We start from the raw sequence: 17,695 nt of genomic DNA, 5'->3' as shown, positions 1-17,695 counted from the left end.
AGCTGTAACTTGCTCAGAGCACTTGAATGATCACAGTCCCACTTGGGGTTTGCCATGTATAGATCAGATGTGATGGTGATGGCAAGCAGCTTCAGCAGAGATGCTGTCCTTACCTGACACATGGAGGGAAGATGGGGCTTTGTGAATGGTGCTCCCTGAACACCCCTGACAAACTGTGCTTGCTCAGAATAAAATAGCTACACAATGAAAATGGTTCCCAATGAAGAAAATAATAACTCGTTGTGTAATTTTGCCATGATGGGAAATGGAGGAATCAATTCAGCCCAAAGTAATTACATTCAACAGACCAACCCTCTGACAAATACAGAAGATGGGATTTGGGCAAGCTGGACTCTGCTGCCTGCTCCTCCTCGGCAGTGCCAGACATGGTCCTTTGCCACCAGTGGTCTCAGAGGAGTGTGGGGTATCACTCAGGACATCTGCTGTTTGAGCCACCTCATTGTTCTCCCTTAAAGTGGAGTTGCTAACACTTCTTTAGCTGAAGGAGAAGAAATAGCTTTGTAAGTCCTTTCAGTGGGCAAAGCTGTAGAAATACTCTGGATAATTAACAAATGTCATCTGGAAACTGAGCAATTAGATAAACACTTCCTTTCCATTTTCTTATATAATAAAGCATAATCCAAAAACCAGAACTACCTTTTGAATATGTGGGCCAAATTCTGCTTCTGCCTCTGCAATGCAGAGCTTGTCTGCAGCAGACAAGTCTGTTGTGTAGGACTGTCTGTCTTTCAGATGGCAAGTTCTCTCGCTCAGGAATTGTTTTCCTCAGCATTTGTACATGCCTAATAAAAGCTATGGCTGGCTAATTAAGAGGTACAGTAATTCATTCTGATTTAACACCATGAAAGTGGTTTGGGGAAGGACTCTGTGACCTGTCATTATCATTCCCTAAGTATCTGTGGCTGCCTCCTGGGGATAAGATACTCTTCACATGAAAATGTGGTTTAAGCATAAGTATTACAAGAGTCAGAACTGTCAGCATCAGTTCTGGCACTAGAGCTATGGGGAGTTCAGCTGAGTACAAAAAAATCCTTTTCTTCTGTCTTTAATGAAGAACTCCACTAACCAGGCTCTATTTCCTTAACCTGATTTTAATACTTCTCTAAAAAAATGCCCAGAATAAAAGGCAAAAATCAGATTAAATTCTGCCAGGTGTGTTGGAACACACTATGCACATACAGGTAACATCAGTGTGAAAGCAGACAAAGTGTACAGCAAGGTAAAAAGCACAAATCTTAAAAAGAATGGGGCCAGAATATACTGATGTCTTTGCATTTTGATTTGAATAACCAGAAGACCAAATAAGAAAAGAAGCATTTGGGCACTGAAGTGACTGTGTTACAGAGCAGCAGTGTGAACTTTGCAGCTCAGCTGCAGAACAGCAGCAGTAGTGGCAAAGAACTCTTTCTGAAAGCAAAGCTTAGACTTGTGCTGCATGGCAATTAGGAAGTGACTGTTGCATGGCACTGCTTTCTGAAAAGAGACAATTTTTACTTATCACTTTTTCACACCTGATTTTTTTATGTATTTTTAGAAAGATGGAATGCACAGTATAATTTGAGCAAAGCAAGGGCTAGACACTTGCCTTTAAAGTGTTATTTGGAGGTTAAAGTTTAGGGCATGAGCGTTCTCTGCCACCTACTGCCATTCGTGCTTTCAACTTAATGTTTTTAAAGACATATGACTGACTTGTTTGCTGCTTAGAGGTGATGGCTAGGACATTGCTTAATTACCTGAAGCAGTATTATCTTTTCCAGAATAATGGACATTGAAAGATTTATAGTTATGATGGCACTGAAAGGTTTACAGATTGTTTTTTTTTCCTAAGATCCCACTGTTGTGCTTAAGGATCAGTTAAAATGTTTTGTCCTGGTTTCAGCTGGGATAGAGTTAATTTTCATCCTAGTAGCTGGTACAGAGCTGTGCTTTGGATTTGGGATGAGAACAATGTTGATAACACGCTAATGTTTTTAATTGTTTCTAAATAGTGTTTACACTATTGTCAAGGACTTTTCAGCTTCTCCTACCCTGCCAGCAAGAAGCTGGGGTGGGGCGGGGGAACACAGCTGGGACAGCAGATCCCAGCTGGCCAAAGATTATTTCATACCAAATGGCATCATCCTCAGCACATCAACTGAGGAATAGCTGACCAGGGAAGAGCTTGGGAACTGTCTGAGTGTCAGTCAGTAAGTGGTGAAAAATTGCATTGTGTATCACTGGGTTTGTATATATTATCATTATTATTATTCTATTTTCTGTCACAATAAACTGTCTTTGTCTCGACCCACAAGTTTGAGTCTTCCAGTTCTCTCTTCTGCCCTGCTAGAGAGGGGAGTGAGCCAGCAGCTTTGTGGGGCCAAGTTGCTGGCTGGGGTTAAATTACAGGTTTCAAGGAGCATTTTCTAGGACCCTCAAATTTGCAGTTGCAGCTCTGAAATTCCAAATGCCTAGAAAGAATATGGAGAAAAAGAACTTGCCCTGAAATGACTCTCTCAATGAATGTTTGTAAGTGAAGTTATGCAGCACATTCTACTTTGAAGGTCATCCATTATACAAACTGAAGAAATCATCACTGCATCATTGGGTAAGTGATGTTTTCATACATGTAGGTATGTGTATGCTTTTACATGTATATAAAAATAAATTAGTCAAAATAAAGCAACAATCTGATCTAACATCAAAGTTAGGCTTGCTTTGAGTAGGGGATTGGACTACATAATTTACCGAGGTCCCTTCCAACCTGAATTATTCAGTAATTCTAACTTGCTTTTCTATTGCTATGTTTAAGATATTACTTCAGGAGAGCTGCCAATGCTCATTTTAGCTGAGCTGCTATAGCAAATACAACTGCTTTCACTCAGCAGCTTGTCTGCTAAGGTATTTTTTCAATTTCTTTTTTATTAAATAAAATGGCATTCATGCCATGCTACAGATTCCAAAAAGCTTTGTGTTCCACTGACAAACTGCTGGTCCCAGCACTGAAATGCAGTTCAGATTTTTGATGCCCAGTAACATTTTCACTTTTTTTTTTTAAATCCAATCAGAATAAGGAATGAAGTCCCAGCAGGGGCTAAGTGAAGCTGTTATTAACATTACTGGATTGACTCTTGCATGACATGTAGGTGCAAAGGGTTTTGACATAATGTGGAGGGGTTGGTTACGGAGAACGAGATGCTGTTTACTTAAGGGAGAAGATTCTATTTGTCATTACTTGTGCACTGGATCTTGCAAAAAGCGGAATCTTCATAACCAGCTCTCTGAAGACTGCTGGGGTGAAGAATCCCTCCTGTAAAGCAGCTGCTCAGGGCTGTGAGTTTAGATAGTGCCATGAAATGTCGGACATGAGATCCCTTGTTAACATAATCATACGTTTAAATAAGAAGAAGAAAAAAAAAAAAACATCCAGATTGAAACAATATATAGACGCATGCCTGAAATTATCTTGTGTGTAATCACAGAATAATTAGGTTGGAAAACACTTCTGGGAGCACGGAGTCCAGCCTGTGACCCAACACCATGCGAACCACAGCACGGCATGAGCGCCACGTCCAGGCTCTCCTCGAGCACCTCAGGGACGGTGACTCCACCACCTCCCCGGGCCGCCCGTTCCAGTGTCTGATCGCCCTTCCTGCGAAGGAATTCCTCCGAATGTCCACCCTGACTGTCCCCTGGCGCCGAGTGCACTAATACCGCGGCATTATGCCCTACATGCAGCCGCTCGCAGCTTTTAGCGCCGTCAGTGGATCGCGGGCTGTCGGCGGCGCGGGGGGGAAGGCGGCGGCAGCACGAGGGCGGGGGGAGTCCCGCGTCACCGGCTGGTCCCGGCGGCTGCCGCGATGGCCCGTCCGCCCCCGGCCCATCCCGAGCGGCAGCGCAGGAGCGGCAGGAGCAGCAGCAGCCGCGGCCCCGCGGGGCTGGGCCGGCTTCGCCGCCCGGGGCTGCCCGGTGCCGCCCCCGCCGCCGGGCCCCGCCCGCCGCCGCCATCTTTGTTGATGTGTCAGCGCGCCGGGCCGGGCCGGGCCGGGCCGGGCGGCCGCGGGGAGCGGGACCGCGCTGCGCCCGCCATGGCCGCGCTGCCGCCGCTCCTGCCGCCCGCGTAGCGACCGGGTGAGCGCCGAGCCGCAGCAAGGGCGGGTGAGTGGGCGGGTGGGTGGGTGCTCGGAGCCGGTGCCTTGGCACTGCCGGCGTCCCCCAGCCGCACGGGCACTGCCGGGATACTGGAGGGACCGGCGCGGGGCGGCCGAGGGCGCTTGGCGGGACGGGACGGGACGGGACGGGCGCTGCCCGGCGGTCCGGGAGGCGCCGCGGGCCGCTGATCCGCTTCACCGTCAGTGGGATAAACGCGGGGGCGGGGGAAGGACGGCAGGAAGGCAGGCAGGATTCCCCGGGTGGCGAGGGGCTCTCCCTGTCAGGTGCGGGCGCTGGGCTGGCAGAGGTGGCACCAGGGCCGTGGGCGAGGCGGCGGAGGAGGGAGCGAGGTGACAGCAGGGCCGGGCTGAGGTCCTGCCACAGCACTGCCTTCCTGATCAGGACTCCGAGCCGGCAGCGCAGGCTGCTGTGCTGGCTCGCATCTCTTTGTTTCTGTACAGCTTTCTTTTCTGTATTATTAATCAGCTTGTGCTGTTTCACTGGTTGCGTCTTGGCTTTGCTGGATGGGTAAATAGTTCCATAACACAGTCCAGCAGCTGTTATGAAGGTTATTTTTTACAGCCGGCTGTGGTGTTGCAGTACGGTATATGTCCTTGTTTTTGCGGATGGTATTTGTAAAAGCTGCCTGCCCTTCTAGGTTTGAAAGAAAGACTTTGAAAGAAAGCAAAATGATTATGATGTAGGTTTGCAGATTTTGGCTCTTGTCCCAGAAAATAGTCTGCACAGGTGAGTCTGATACATGTATACTTCCAGTGAGATTCTGTGCAGAGGATTGCTTAGGGAATTGAGCTCTGTGAAGATGAGAAGTATGGCATTCCAGCTTTAGTGCTGTTTTGCTTTATCTTCTTGCAGAACTGCTTTTTAGAAGTTAAAACGTTGCAAGCAGAATACACTAAAAATCCAGGTATGGCTGCTGTCCTAGTATGTTTTGTTTTATCAAGAAATAGGTGAAACGGTAAGCCACAGCTGTGATTCTCTATGAGCAAGGAAATGTAACCACTGCCTGCTATGAATGCTTAGGCACTTTACTTTAGGGAGTAGATGGTTAAGCTCTGGAGATATGAGAAATTGAAAGTATGATGATGTTTCAGGAGGCTGTTAGATGTCATTTGAAATACCATTTGTTTTATTAAAAAAAAAGAACTAGTTGTATATTGACTTGCTCTTTCTGAAATCTTCAATCATCTGTTCTTAGCTGGTTTTAAAACAGTATTTTCCTGTCATTTTATAGGATCACACTCCTCTTCAATTTGGAGTTGTTGGCAGATGTCTGTTGCCATTGTGAGGTTCGCTGTTTCAAACTGTTGAGAAAAGGACTGAGGAACCAAATACAGAGAGTGGTTAATTTGGTTCTAATTAGCAGCTCTGTTGCTTAATGCTATCTGAATCTAATACTGAATTTCCTGAAGCAAGCTTTTAAAAGAGCTATGAAACATAGAAAGGCAATGTGTTTCTGAATTTAATCATGTTTTTAGGCATGTTAAATTAGTAGATGTGGGCTTCAGGAAGCAATATTCTGTACTTAGTTCTGGGCTGACTTGTTCTGAACTTATTTTCCAATTGCCAAAGAAATATTGGATAGCCTAATGGATAATACTTACCTTTGAGTTCTAGTCCAAGACCTGCTGCCTCAAATTGAGGGTGAAAAAAAAAAAAAAATCTCATCAGAAATCAATGTCAGAATAGAGGGGAAAATCATGACCCTAATTTAAAGAAGTACATGGAATACTGATACTGTAATAATGTTGTCTATAATACTACCTCTGAAATTAATTAACAGAAGTCAGTCTTCTGTAGAGCTCACAGTTGACTTTTTGACACCCTAAAGGATTGAAGTGTTTACTTATTTGTTTTCAGGGATACTGGAGAAACTCTAGGGAAGTCAGGTTTGAAAACAGTAGAACTCTGCTATCCCCCCAAATGGTGTTTTTCATATTGAGTGACCATACAGACAGTAATTCCATGGCTGGAATTTTACAGCTTTTTATGTGTTCTGGAAAGAACATTTGAAAAGAGCCATTGAAAGCAAACGTGCTGCAATCTCCAGTGCCAAATATGCCAAGATCCATATCTTACCAATGCCGTGACACTACAGGTTTGTAAGAAGGTCTGCCAGAGCTCTGGCTTCTGTAGTGTGAACAAGAGTTATGGCTCTGGTATAGGTGTAGAAGAGCTGTCACAGAATGTGTGCTTTGTCCAGGCTGTGTACTCAGTCATAAATTTGATTTCTTCCGCTCTCTTAAGACATTCTTCTTTGCACAGGTGATGTTATCAGTGTCAGAAGGTGAATGCAAACAGGGTTCTAGTAAGGACAGAGCTGCTCCTGGCTGTGTTGTAGGCAGAGCTGAAGGCAGGGTGCTAAAACCTGAAAGGTGTCAGTAGTGCTGTTGCTGGCATTGCACTCGTTGGTTGCTGAAGTAGAGATTCATTTTATTGACTTGGAGGGGTAAGAGTTTTTCTGTGCTGAAGACACACAGAAGATTGCAAGTCTGTGTGTAAACCCTGAAGTATCCAAGCCTCATGTGATGCTCATGGTAAAAGGATGCTGTTGCTAAGGTCTTGTTTTCCCCTGATATATGAGCTTCCAGTGCTGGGGCTCCTATGACAAAAAATAACACTCTCAAGGTGTACCCCATGACTTGTGTTATGATGGGAGCAAATCCAGCCTCACTTGTTAAACCTTAACTGATGAACTTTATTTTGGAGTTGTGCTGTTGACTCCAGATATGGAGTTAATATGACCATAATATTAACCATGTGCATAAGTTCGACAGAAAAGCTGGTGCTGCCTTAAAGGAATGGTACATTTCTGTTCAACTGTCTAACTTGTGATGTAAGTAAAGGAAAGCAAATACAAAGTTTGAGTAAACCTTGTCTTCTAAAGCACTTGTCTTCTGTTCAAAGAATTGATAGAAATGCTGAGCTTTGCACCTTGGCACTGCCATTGGTGTTTAATGAAGTCATATTAAAAACCTGAGAAGAATAATTGAGTTGAAGTGTTAAACTGATAAAAACAAGGAAATCCTGTGAGTACCCACTGTGTATAGTCACTGTTCCACTCCTTCTCTTCAAGCACATACATCAAAGCATTCAAGTGAGTTGAGTCAGAAGCGGTGTCAAGTTCTGCCTGGGCTGGAGGACTTCATGTCCCAGTGTACAGCCAGCTTTTCACTTCTGTATGATTTGGGCAAAAGTGAATTAATATTGGGACACCTAGTGTGGGTGGGACTCTGGCATGTTTCTTTTACTTCCTATATGTGCTGTCTGTAACTACAGGATGGCTGACAGTGTGTGAGACCTTGTAGCCATCCTCTTTTTTGTATAGAGTACAAGCAGTGGTGATCAGCATCATCTCTTCTTCAGCTTAAGAATTCTCTCTTTTTCGTAGGCTGTGTGATGCTGTCCAATCCAATTCATCTCCTTTTAGTCTGTTTCATAACTTGGGTGGCTTGCTGCTCTGGTTAATGTTGGATGTAGAATTGTAAGCAAATACATAAACCTGAAGCCGTAAGGAGTTTGAAATTCATCTCACATTAGATTATGTAAAATATCTGGTTTTTTGGATCTTTTTACCCCAGTCCCTTTCAATTTAGTTCAAATCTTTGTTTTGTCTCTCTACACAGCTGCTATACAGCAGAGCTGCATTTTGTATCTTATGTAAACCAGAACTTCCTTAGCAGAATCCTTTTTTTTTAAACAAACTTCAGTTGAAAACAGAGTTATCTCTAGCACTTGAGCTTCACTCTTTTGCAGTGTTACCTGATGATGTAAAGCTTAGTCTGAGAAAGCCATTTGTGACAGAGTTCTTGTGAAAGATACCATGCAAAACACAGGTAAGCTGGGTATTAACTGGAAACAACAGGAAAGTGTGTTTTGTTGATCACTGTGTTGACTAGTAGACAGTAGCTATGGAAGAAGTAGCCTTAGGAAAGAGAAACCAAAAACTTCACCCAACAAGTAGAAAGGTGTAGTCAGTCTGTCCAGTTTAGTTTAGATAAAAGTATTATTGGGATTACAGTGAGCTAAAACAAGCTATAAAATTTCTCTTCAATCTTGTTTTTAGTCTTGTTATCATGTAAAATTCTTACCAAGAGTTCTGATGAAATGACAAGTTGGTACTGACTTGGAAAAGCATTTTAATTTGCTTAAGTAATTATTATTGTATAGTAAAGATGTGAAAAGTTCTTGAAGAGAGGCATTTTGGGTTTTGCAATAAACAACACAACTGTAAGAAGCTAGAAATGTTTTCATACCCCAGAGTTATTCTTCAGTAATCTTGTTGGCTTGTCATTATACACATGGTGGCACATAAACTGTCTAACAGGTTCATCTCTTACCTGAGTGTAATAGGTTGGGAATGGAATTAAAATGGCAACTGATTCTAACAGATGTCTGGCTGTTAATGGTTACTTTAATATCTCTGGCTTAGGTAAATGTCTTTAAAGATAATAGAAAATACTTTATTTTTCTGTTGTGATTCATCTAAGATTGTGTTTCTAATGGAATATTTTATAATATTATAGCTAATGGAATATTTTATAATATGATAGCTAAAGGAGACAAAGGGAACTTTGTGGAACAAACTGTTCAAGCAAATTTTGTTCTTTCTAATAAATGCCGGGGCATTTGTGAAGGTTTTTTACATTGGGTTGCTGGTTGCTTCATATGTGTGTGACTTGTCAAGAAAACTCTACAAATCATTATTCTCTTCAGTATTCTTCAGCCAATAAATCCTAGTTAAGTCTTTGAAATACAAAGTCCATCTCTGGTGTTAGACTGGATTATACTGCATCTCACATTAACTCTTGAATTTGCAATTGAACTGGCTAAAGCACTTGTACTCTCTTTTTGTTGCTCAGGAACCTGCAAGAGGGAAGTGGGTCTGTAACTGAACTGTGCAAATGGTGCTCATGTGTAGCTTTTGCTGGGGTCTTCTGATGAGCATCAGTGTTTTATCATGAAAGTCTTCTGATTGTTGACATTTCAATCTTTTGATTGTTGACATTTCAGTCATATGGCGCTTCATTTCATGGATGCATGAGTGGAAATGTAAGGCAGTATAAAAAAATCTCTTTAGCAGAGCCTTTAGTCTGTAGTGCAGTGATTGGGAAACCAACCAACCTATTATTGCACTACAAATGATAAATGTGCTTATGGTAAAATTATGTATTTATATTTGTTTTATGAGCTTCAGTAGCTGCTTACATTAAGAGAGGTGCTTCCAAGATGGGATTCTTGAGTGTAATGAACCATGTATAAAAAATCAATCTGTGGATTGGAATTTAATATTATATATTCATTAATGTGAATGAGTAGGAGGCAGAGTAGCTTAAATGGTGGAGTATATATTGATTCTGGGTTGGCATGTACACTAGCCTCCTTTTTAAGATCATAATTCTTGTTGAATAACAACTTCCAAGGGTTAAATGTAAAACTGCTATTTCAGGATAAATTTAGGGTATTGCTGATCCTTATAAGAATTTTTTTAAATCAAATCAGAAAAAAGGTATGCTTTGAAACAGTGCTCAGTATTACTGAATAAAAGGCAGTCCTTGCTTGCATGTGAAGTGAATGTTAGATTCCATTCCAGCAGAAGAGCTGAAGTCTCAGCTCACCTCCAAGTTGTTGATAAGATGAGGAACTACTTGTGCTCAGTGCTTTTACAGGTCAAGACACAGAACACTGTAAGACATAGTGGATATTTTATTTGTAGCTGAGTCCAGTCCACGGGTGTGTCTGGGCAGGTTGCTGAGAGCCTTAACTCTGGAGGGCTGGAGTAATGGAAGAATGATTTACAATGTGGCTTGAGGTGTAAGTGTGAATCTTCAAAATCACTGTAAAATGCACATCATTTCCTCTTGCAAATTCACGTGACTGCATGTTAATTTGCTATTGGGTGATACAGGAAAAAAAAGTCAGTATTTTCTTTGTAGTTAAAATTCTATGAGGATAATGCTTTTGTGTAAGGCTTTTTAACCTTTGTTATTTTATTATTGCAAAATCTTTGAAAGATTGTACAGCTAAGTTAAAAGTATTTCTTTTTTCAGATATCGCATGTATCAATGAACAGGCCCCTTGAGTGGAGGGCTGTTAGAAAGCCAGAGTAATAAAAGTGAACAGTTCCTGGTATCTGTTTAGACCAGCTACAATTTCAGGTGCTTCAGTGCTCTACTTTGGTTTCTGAAGTATTGCAGGTGAACAAACAGGGCAGTCATTGTGAAAGCATTAAATTTCTACCTGGTTTAGCTGGGCTGTGGAATCTGCTGTTAGTCTAGTACTGGGCTGTGCAGAGAGAAACCTCCCAACTTTCTATATATGTAGGCAAGCTGTATGTCTGCTTTCCTAAATTCAGTTCTGCTGAAACTGGAGTGATTCACAGATGTCTGCATCCAGCACCTTCAGTATCAGAATGGAGCTATTTTTACCCTTCTTGCTCCCACAACACTGGCATCAGCTGGCAAACAAAAATCTCTGTAAACCCATAAACAGGCATTTTTGGTTGAGTTGGAGAGGGTGCAGAAGAGCAGAGATGTTTGTAAAATCAGTTGGAATGTGTTACAGAGAGCAGTAACAGTGCTTGGGACAGACAGCTGGTTATTTGAGCTGTGTGGTGCTGCCCAGTGTTTTGGTGCTATTGGGGAAAAGAAGTCTTTATTTGCTGTCACTGAGGTTGTTAACAAAGCCCTTTTCTAGCTGTCTCCTTAAGAAACTCTCCAAAGGACAAGCATCCCTTCTCCTGCTTGCTGCCATACACCTGAACTGCAGAATTCAAGAACAAGAACCAGAACCAATATGGAAGGATAGTCAGTGTTGCAGAGTGTTTGAAGGAGCTACTGCTTAAGGATTTTTGCTTGGATTTTTATGATGAATTTCCTGTGGAACTTATCTTCAGAATGTACCATCTTGGAAAACAAAATAAAGAGTAACAGCAGCAATTTTGTGACTTATCATCCAGTTCTTGACAAAGAACCAGGAAGTATGGATCACAAATTACAGAATGAAGAGAATTGCTCTGAAGCAATTTCAAGGGCCTTATTTTCAAGATAGGTTTTTCTTGTAAATACATGGACTTTGTTTAGAGGTGTGCAGTGTAAACTTAGCAAGTTTACAGTACACACTGCAGTGACAAAGCAGCTCTAAGTCCTGAGGTGACATCAGTATAAGAGCAGTGAGGACTTCTGGGAACTTGGGCTGCTTGTGTTGGTCTCACCAGGTTTTTGTGTCACTGAGCTGCTTGCCAGGCTGTGGTACTTTGGACACTGCTGAGTGTTGGAGTCACCTGCCTGTGACTGCTGGAGCATCACTCCTTTCCTTGTCCCCCACCTGCTCTCTGAAATGCATCACAGCTCTATGGCAGTTCTGAGTAGTTTTGACACTTTAGTCCATTACTAAAGGAAATTTGAGTACTCTCCTGTGGCTGATATGAAATGGAAAGAGGAAAGCTACCTGTATTTCTGTTTAAAAATGAACTTATTTCAGATCCTATTAAACCTGTCTGGATGCTTTTTACAAATCCAGCGGTAAAGAGCATATATGGTCTGAGCTGGTGTGGAAATGCTTTTTCACAATTTTGTGTATTGCATTTCTACTGTTTTTGGAGAGTAGATGATTCCCAAATGCAGCCAGGAGTGGAAAACATCTGCCCAAAGATGATGCAAAACCCTTTCTTGTTGAAAGGAGCTAAAATAATTGACTGCTACTGGCCATTGTGTTACGTAATGTGCAGTTGAATGTGTCTAGCATCCAGTAAACTGCATTTGCTGTATTAAGTTTTTGTTACTCCCCTTTGAGAAGGTTTTGTGCCTCAGAATCACTTATCTCAAAGCTCTTCACTTTGATTTCAAGCCTGGGTTGAACAAGGTTTTATATATGCACACACCTGTGAAACATTATTCCTTTCTGCTCTTTTTTGCCCCTCTCTCTGCAGTATTTTTAGGCATTGAGGTGTAAATATATATCTTTTTCCTCTTGAAGCAGTGATTTTTGTTTCTCAGGACCTTGACCTTAAGTCTGCTTACAGAACCACCCCAGGCACACATTTCTGTCATTCTTTAATCTGTTTGTTGTAAAGAATCCCATTGTGATAGTTTCTAGGTGACAAGGTACGCTTTCTTTTTTTCCCTTGTTGTTAGTGAAGTTTTCTAGACAGCCACACCTCAGTGAAAGTTTCCTATAGTTATAATTTAACGTGTTTCTTTAGCTTTCATCTCACATGTGTTTTGAAATTGTCTGAAACAAAGTAATTTCCTCCTTTTTGAATATTTACAATCCAAGTATTGAGAGTTTGGGTCAAATTCTATCCATTTTATGAAATTAGTTACTATTGCATCTGCTTAGGAAAGGCCTTTGTAGTCAGGGATTTGAAAGAATTACGTCTGCATTCAGTAGGCGGATTGAAAAGACAAGCAGTTTGAAATGGCATGATGTTGAATTAAAACATACCAGAGCCTCAGCATGTGCCTGTACTCACTGGATAGCAGGCTAGAGCTGGGAAAGGTGGTGTTCCTAATTAGAATTAGCAGTACTGCCGTGGTAGGAAGGATTTTTAACCAGTACAGTGTATGAACAGCCAAGGGATGAGGGTGCCAACAGCTTCCTTAAAAAGTTAGGAGTGTAAGTACTTTCAGCAAGAAAAGAGGAGGACTGAGTGTTACAGAAACTGCTTTTCTTTGTGCCACTGGATGGACTCTGAAGTGGAAATTTGATGTTGCAGCAAAAGCTTCTCTGGACTGTTGCTGAAGGTAGCTGCAGGAAATTTTTTTTTCCATTTGTTGGCATGTTACAGGAGAGTGTATTGAGATTTTTGATGTTCTCCCAGGAGAATCAATACTTACATTGTGTCAGATACTTCCTTGAAGAGCTTAAATGACTCATTGTCATATTTCTTTTTATTTTTATAATTTGATTAGCAGTTAATAGAAGAAATTTCTGTTGTGTAACAGAAAGTGAAATAAACAATTGGTATTTCCTGAGTCTTTGTATTCCCTGCCTACCTGGGAGATATTTGTGTTCAAAAGCTGGTGTGCTGTTCACACGCTCCGTTGGCAGCCTCTCTGCTCCCTGCCTCTGATTCCAGTCAGTTGTGCTAGCAGCAGTTTAGCAGATAAGCACATCTTAGTTTAATTAGTCTGATAGATGGTTGTAACCCTTGCCAGTAGTCAATGTTGTGTGTCCTGTGCCAGCTATTTAACTACTTATTTCAGATGTTACACTGGAACTTGGGAGATCATCTGTGCTGATGCAGATTTAAACTTAGTTTTGTGAATAATGATGAAAAATATGTATGCTTTTTGCATCTTTGAGGAACATGACTGTGATGAGAAAAAACAATTGTTTAAAAAAAAGGCTGTTTTGGTTTTGAAGGGTACAACTTGCCTGTATTCTCATGTATAGGGAGGTGTTTTTGCAAGAGTGGCTGAGCTGTGCTTCTGTTCCTTATTCCTGCTGCTCTCATCACCAGGATCTGAATTGATGTATTTCCACTTGCATGGCTTTGTGTCACTGTGCTGGGGGAAAACACAGCCAGCTGCCTCCTGTGCTGTGGAGCAGGAGCATGGGAAGGACATGTTTGTCAGCCTGATTGTGAGCTGTAAAAGCGAGGAGGACAGCTGGTCAGACTGGCTACACGGGTCCAGGCAGGCAGAGTCCTGTCACAGGGCAGTGACAGAGCTTTGCACATGCTGCCCTGGATGGATGCAGTCATTCATGGCATGTGGGCAAGCAGGCTTGGGCTGGGCCACTCTGAGTGCTGCTTGAGGAGGTCCTGTGGCACAGGCAGCAAAGGGACTTGACATTTCAGAGACTTACATTTCATTACTTCTGCCCTGTTGGCAAGATGATCATCAGGCCTAAAGGAAGGAGCAGAGCAGGTGGTTGAAGGTAGAAACTTCGCAAAACAGTGCAAGAACCCAGCACTTGTTTGATGTTTAAGCATATCATTACATAAACCAGTTCACTCGTTTCAGTCAAGATTTACCTTTTTTGATTGTTTTTGATGCCTTCTGAAGACATCGTAAGAGGCACTAAACTATTTTGTTTCCTTAATGCAGTATACATAACCTTAGTATATCCCTGATTTTGAAAAAGTAATTTGTAAGTATGAGTAGGGTAATACAAGATGGATATTAAACCTGGGAAGGTGTGGAGCTCCTATCAGGTAGAGTCCAAATATTATCTGGAGCTTGATGGATTTGTATGTTTGACGTTAATAGTCAAATACTAGCATGTTTCATCTCAACTGGCTACTGCTAAGTTGAATGATTCTTTTGTCACAGAAAATGTTTTGCCTAGAAACCACGAACCTTTTCTTTAGCAGCATCACTGCAGTTTTCTGTCTCTGGCATTATATAGGAAGTAGCTGTTATAGTCAGTTGCCTGAGGTAGGCAGAACAAACTTTGAATATTCAAGAGTTGTTTGAATATCAATGCAAATTTGCACTGACAGCTCCTCCAAATGAGTTCTTTGTCTGCACATGTCTGGTGTGAAAATAAACTGTGATCCTGTGATCAATTATTTAATTTCTGTTTAGGAGTTAGTAATTAGAATATAAAAGCTAATATTATTCATTGACGGTAGGGGGAAAAAAAATCTATGCATGTCATGAACAGGTGCAGATAGGTGCACATCGATTTGGGCAGATAAGGCTAAATCCAGTGTACTGGAATCATAAAGGCTGTGAACTTAAATCTGGTAAATTACATTCTAGGTACCACTGAAAATTAAAGTACAACTGCAGGGAACACTGAATCATCATAATTTAATTTTCATGCTTTAACTGATTTGTATAATCATTACTCAGATTTCCTTGTGTGTTTGATAAAAATCCTACACTTTATTATATGATTAATAATAACTGAGTTATTATGGATATGGAGTCAGTGGCTTTTTTTTCTCTGTGACGGAGTTTTGCAAATAATTGTAGATTAGCCTTTGTAATACTAATTCACAGTATTAGTTACAGAAGGAAATAACACAATAAAAAGAAAACTTAGTGACCTTCCTAATGTACTCTCTTAACAGGGCTGTATTTTTCACTTGTTGCTTCCATATGGAGATAAATACCCTCCAGTTTGCTGACTGGACTGGACATTTAATGTGTAACAGCCAACATGGAAGTTCATTTATCCAATTTTACCACTCCCTTTCTTGTAGTAAAGGGGAGCTGCAGCAGCTGGGCAGTCATAAGCAGGTTTGAGGCAGTAATATATCAAACAACTGCACATTTTGGGATGCTCTGTCATGCTGCAGAAGGTACTTTAAAAAAGGCTTAAAATGAGGTAAAAAACTCACTCTGATCATTCCAGAGAAAGCATTATCAAGAACTTTGACTAGAGTAACTACTAGAGAAAAAAACATTTCCTCAGCTTTATGCTAATACAGTATCTTTTACAGCTGAATGTGTGGATTATAAACTTCTTTTGACAAGAGGGAACAGATACTAGAAGGTGAATTTTTCTTGTGTCTTAACTGCATAATTGGCAAATTATCTTGCAATTATTGATTGTTGAAAGTGCACTAGTCTGAAAGCACTGGTTTTTAACAGCATTTTAATTAAGTAGGAACTAATGTGTTCTGCAGCTATCAAACTGAATACCTTTTCTTGCAGTTATGTTCACTTTTTTTTTCACATTGAGACTGTCAGTTGGGTTTGTTTTGTTTGAGAATTATAGTAGCACATATTGAACTTTCCTTACTAGCAGATGCTATCAAAGGATAGATGGGTTCCAATAGAGCATTTGTTTGGACTGTACCAACCAAGTGGTGGGATTTGCTGGTTTCAGTGTTGACCTCAATATAAATTTTTTGAAGGAAAGGGTAATCAGGAATTTTAGTAATACTGGAGAACATCAGTTTGTAGAATGAGCAGTCCTTGTCACATTGTACAGACTCTCTCATTCCCCATCTCTATGCTCATTTGTACCCCTCCCTTCCCACTTGTGTTCTGGTTCCTGCTGATTTGTACTGGGTTAGAGGCTGTAGCATTGGGGATTTTTTTTCCTTGGAAACCAGAAAAGTTGTTTGCTTGTTACTTGAAAAATATGTGATTCTCATTTGCTGATTTGTGACTCTTGTACAGTTGTGATACATTCCCTTCCCTACACTCAGCTGAATGCTCAGTTTTCCATGTGCTTCTCTCTTGTTGATTAAATGCCAGCTGTAACCCAGCTGTAGATTTCAGGTTCTTGAGGGAGGTGTTTTGTGGGATGGTGTTTCCTGGTAGAAAGAGCTGGGCTGGAGCTGCTTTTTGTGTCTAACAGTGAAAGGTGACAGTGGTAGCAGTTGGTGACAGGCCCAATGGGATTCATAAACCCTTCTGTTTTCACAGTGTGAGCCTCAGGAGGAAGTGTTGGTTAATAAGGGAGGACTCTGGGGGAGTGGAGTGAAGCCAAATAGCACAAAGGGTTTCCTTTCAGGCTGAGGCCATGGGAGGAGCATGCAGAAAGTACCTGAGGGGCTCAGATGGTCTGGCTGTGTAAGGGAGAGCTGAACAAGTCAGAAAGCAAGGATGGAAACAAGTTTGATGTGGCAAGTAAGCACTTCCTTTGAGACAGCTCTTGGAATAGCATAGTTGAATTTATAAATGAAAAGTTTGCCTTGTTTATAAATGGCCTAAATTATCCAGTGTAGGAGGATAGGGTTGCATATAAAAGTTAAGACTGCTGTAATTAATTTCTCCTAATGGAAATAAGGGCTTCCTATGCTTGCTAAAAATGCCAGTAATCTTTTCAGATATTGGACCATTTGGGATTCCTGAAAAAGTATTATAAATAAAAAAGTATTATACCCAGGCTCTTCCAGAGTTATTCTGGCTATTTGGATCTCACTGTGGTGTCCTTCTAGAGAGCTTCTACTGAGCTTTTCAAGTCCTTGCTCTGCAAGCTACTGTTTGAGAGAGCAGATCTGCCACAGACCATCTGTGCTCTTCCACAGGGGATTTTGGTTGCTTGAAAACAGATGGGAAAAGAGAATCTCACCCCCATCCTCCTCCAGCCCCTTCCTTTAGTTTCCTGGGTACAGATACATTTTGCTGTACGGATACTCAGTGAGGACATGACACTGAGGAAATTGGATATTCTGGCTGAACCAGGGAGTCACCCTATGTTGTAAAAATGAGTAAGTCAAGACATATTGTTGCTTTCATATCATGTATAGGGAAGTGAAAGCTGTAAGACCCTGTATGCTTAATCTTTTTGGGTTATTTATTATCATGAAGTATTTTTTAGAAGTGACTGCTTGGAATTTTTGTGGATTTAAATGGTAGAATTATTCATTCTAAAAAGTTCTCCTTTTTTATTGTCTTGGCATTTGCTGTCTCTCTGCTTCCTGTTTGCCTATCCCTGATTTCTCACCTTCTCTTATAAAAACTTGTATTGGAGCATTGTTTAAAGATTGGGCTAAAAGATCAACAAGCTCTGTATAACGTGTCTAAATATTTTTGCACTTTGAATTTTACTTTGTAGTAGCCTTTATTTCCCCTATCTCTATCTCTTTTGATATTGTATATAATATGTTGTAATATGAATT

The 17,695-nt window shown here is 41.2% G+C and overlaps 1 protein-coding gene across 4 annotated transcripts in view; it reads left to right on the top strand.

The window, feature by feature from the left end:
• Positions 1-3,964: 3,964 nt before the first annotated feature.
• Positions 3,965-17,695, top strand: part of CCDC186 (coiled-coil domain containing 186) — a 35,071-nt gene continuing 21,340 nt past the window's right edge. The window contains exon 1 of one of the 4 annotated variants that reach the window (XM_012574629.5): positions 3,965-4,128. Coding sequence is in view for 1 of the 4 variants with exons in the window: in XM_030276453.4 (XP_030132313.4) it covers positions 17,281-17,284 (4 nt within the window). In the remaining 3 variants the exon portion in view is untranslated. Of the gene's footprint in view, positions 4,160-17,112; positions 17,285-17,695 lie in introns of those variants that run through there. The other 3 variants (XM_072931277.1, XM_072931276.1, XM_030276453.4) reach the window with 3 other exon arrangements.

Source organism: Taeniopygia guttata, chromosome 6, assembly GCF_048771995.1.
Source record: "Taeniopygia guttata chromosome 6, bTaeGut7.mat, whole genome shotgun sequence".
Classification (NCBI taxonomy): Eukaryota; Metazoa; Chordata; class Aves; order Passeriformes; family Estrildidae; genus Taeniopygia; species Taeniopygia guttata.
This window is presented reverse-complemented; position numbering and strand designations above follow the sequence as displayed.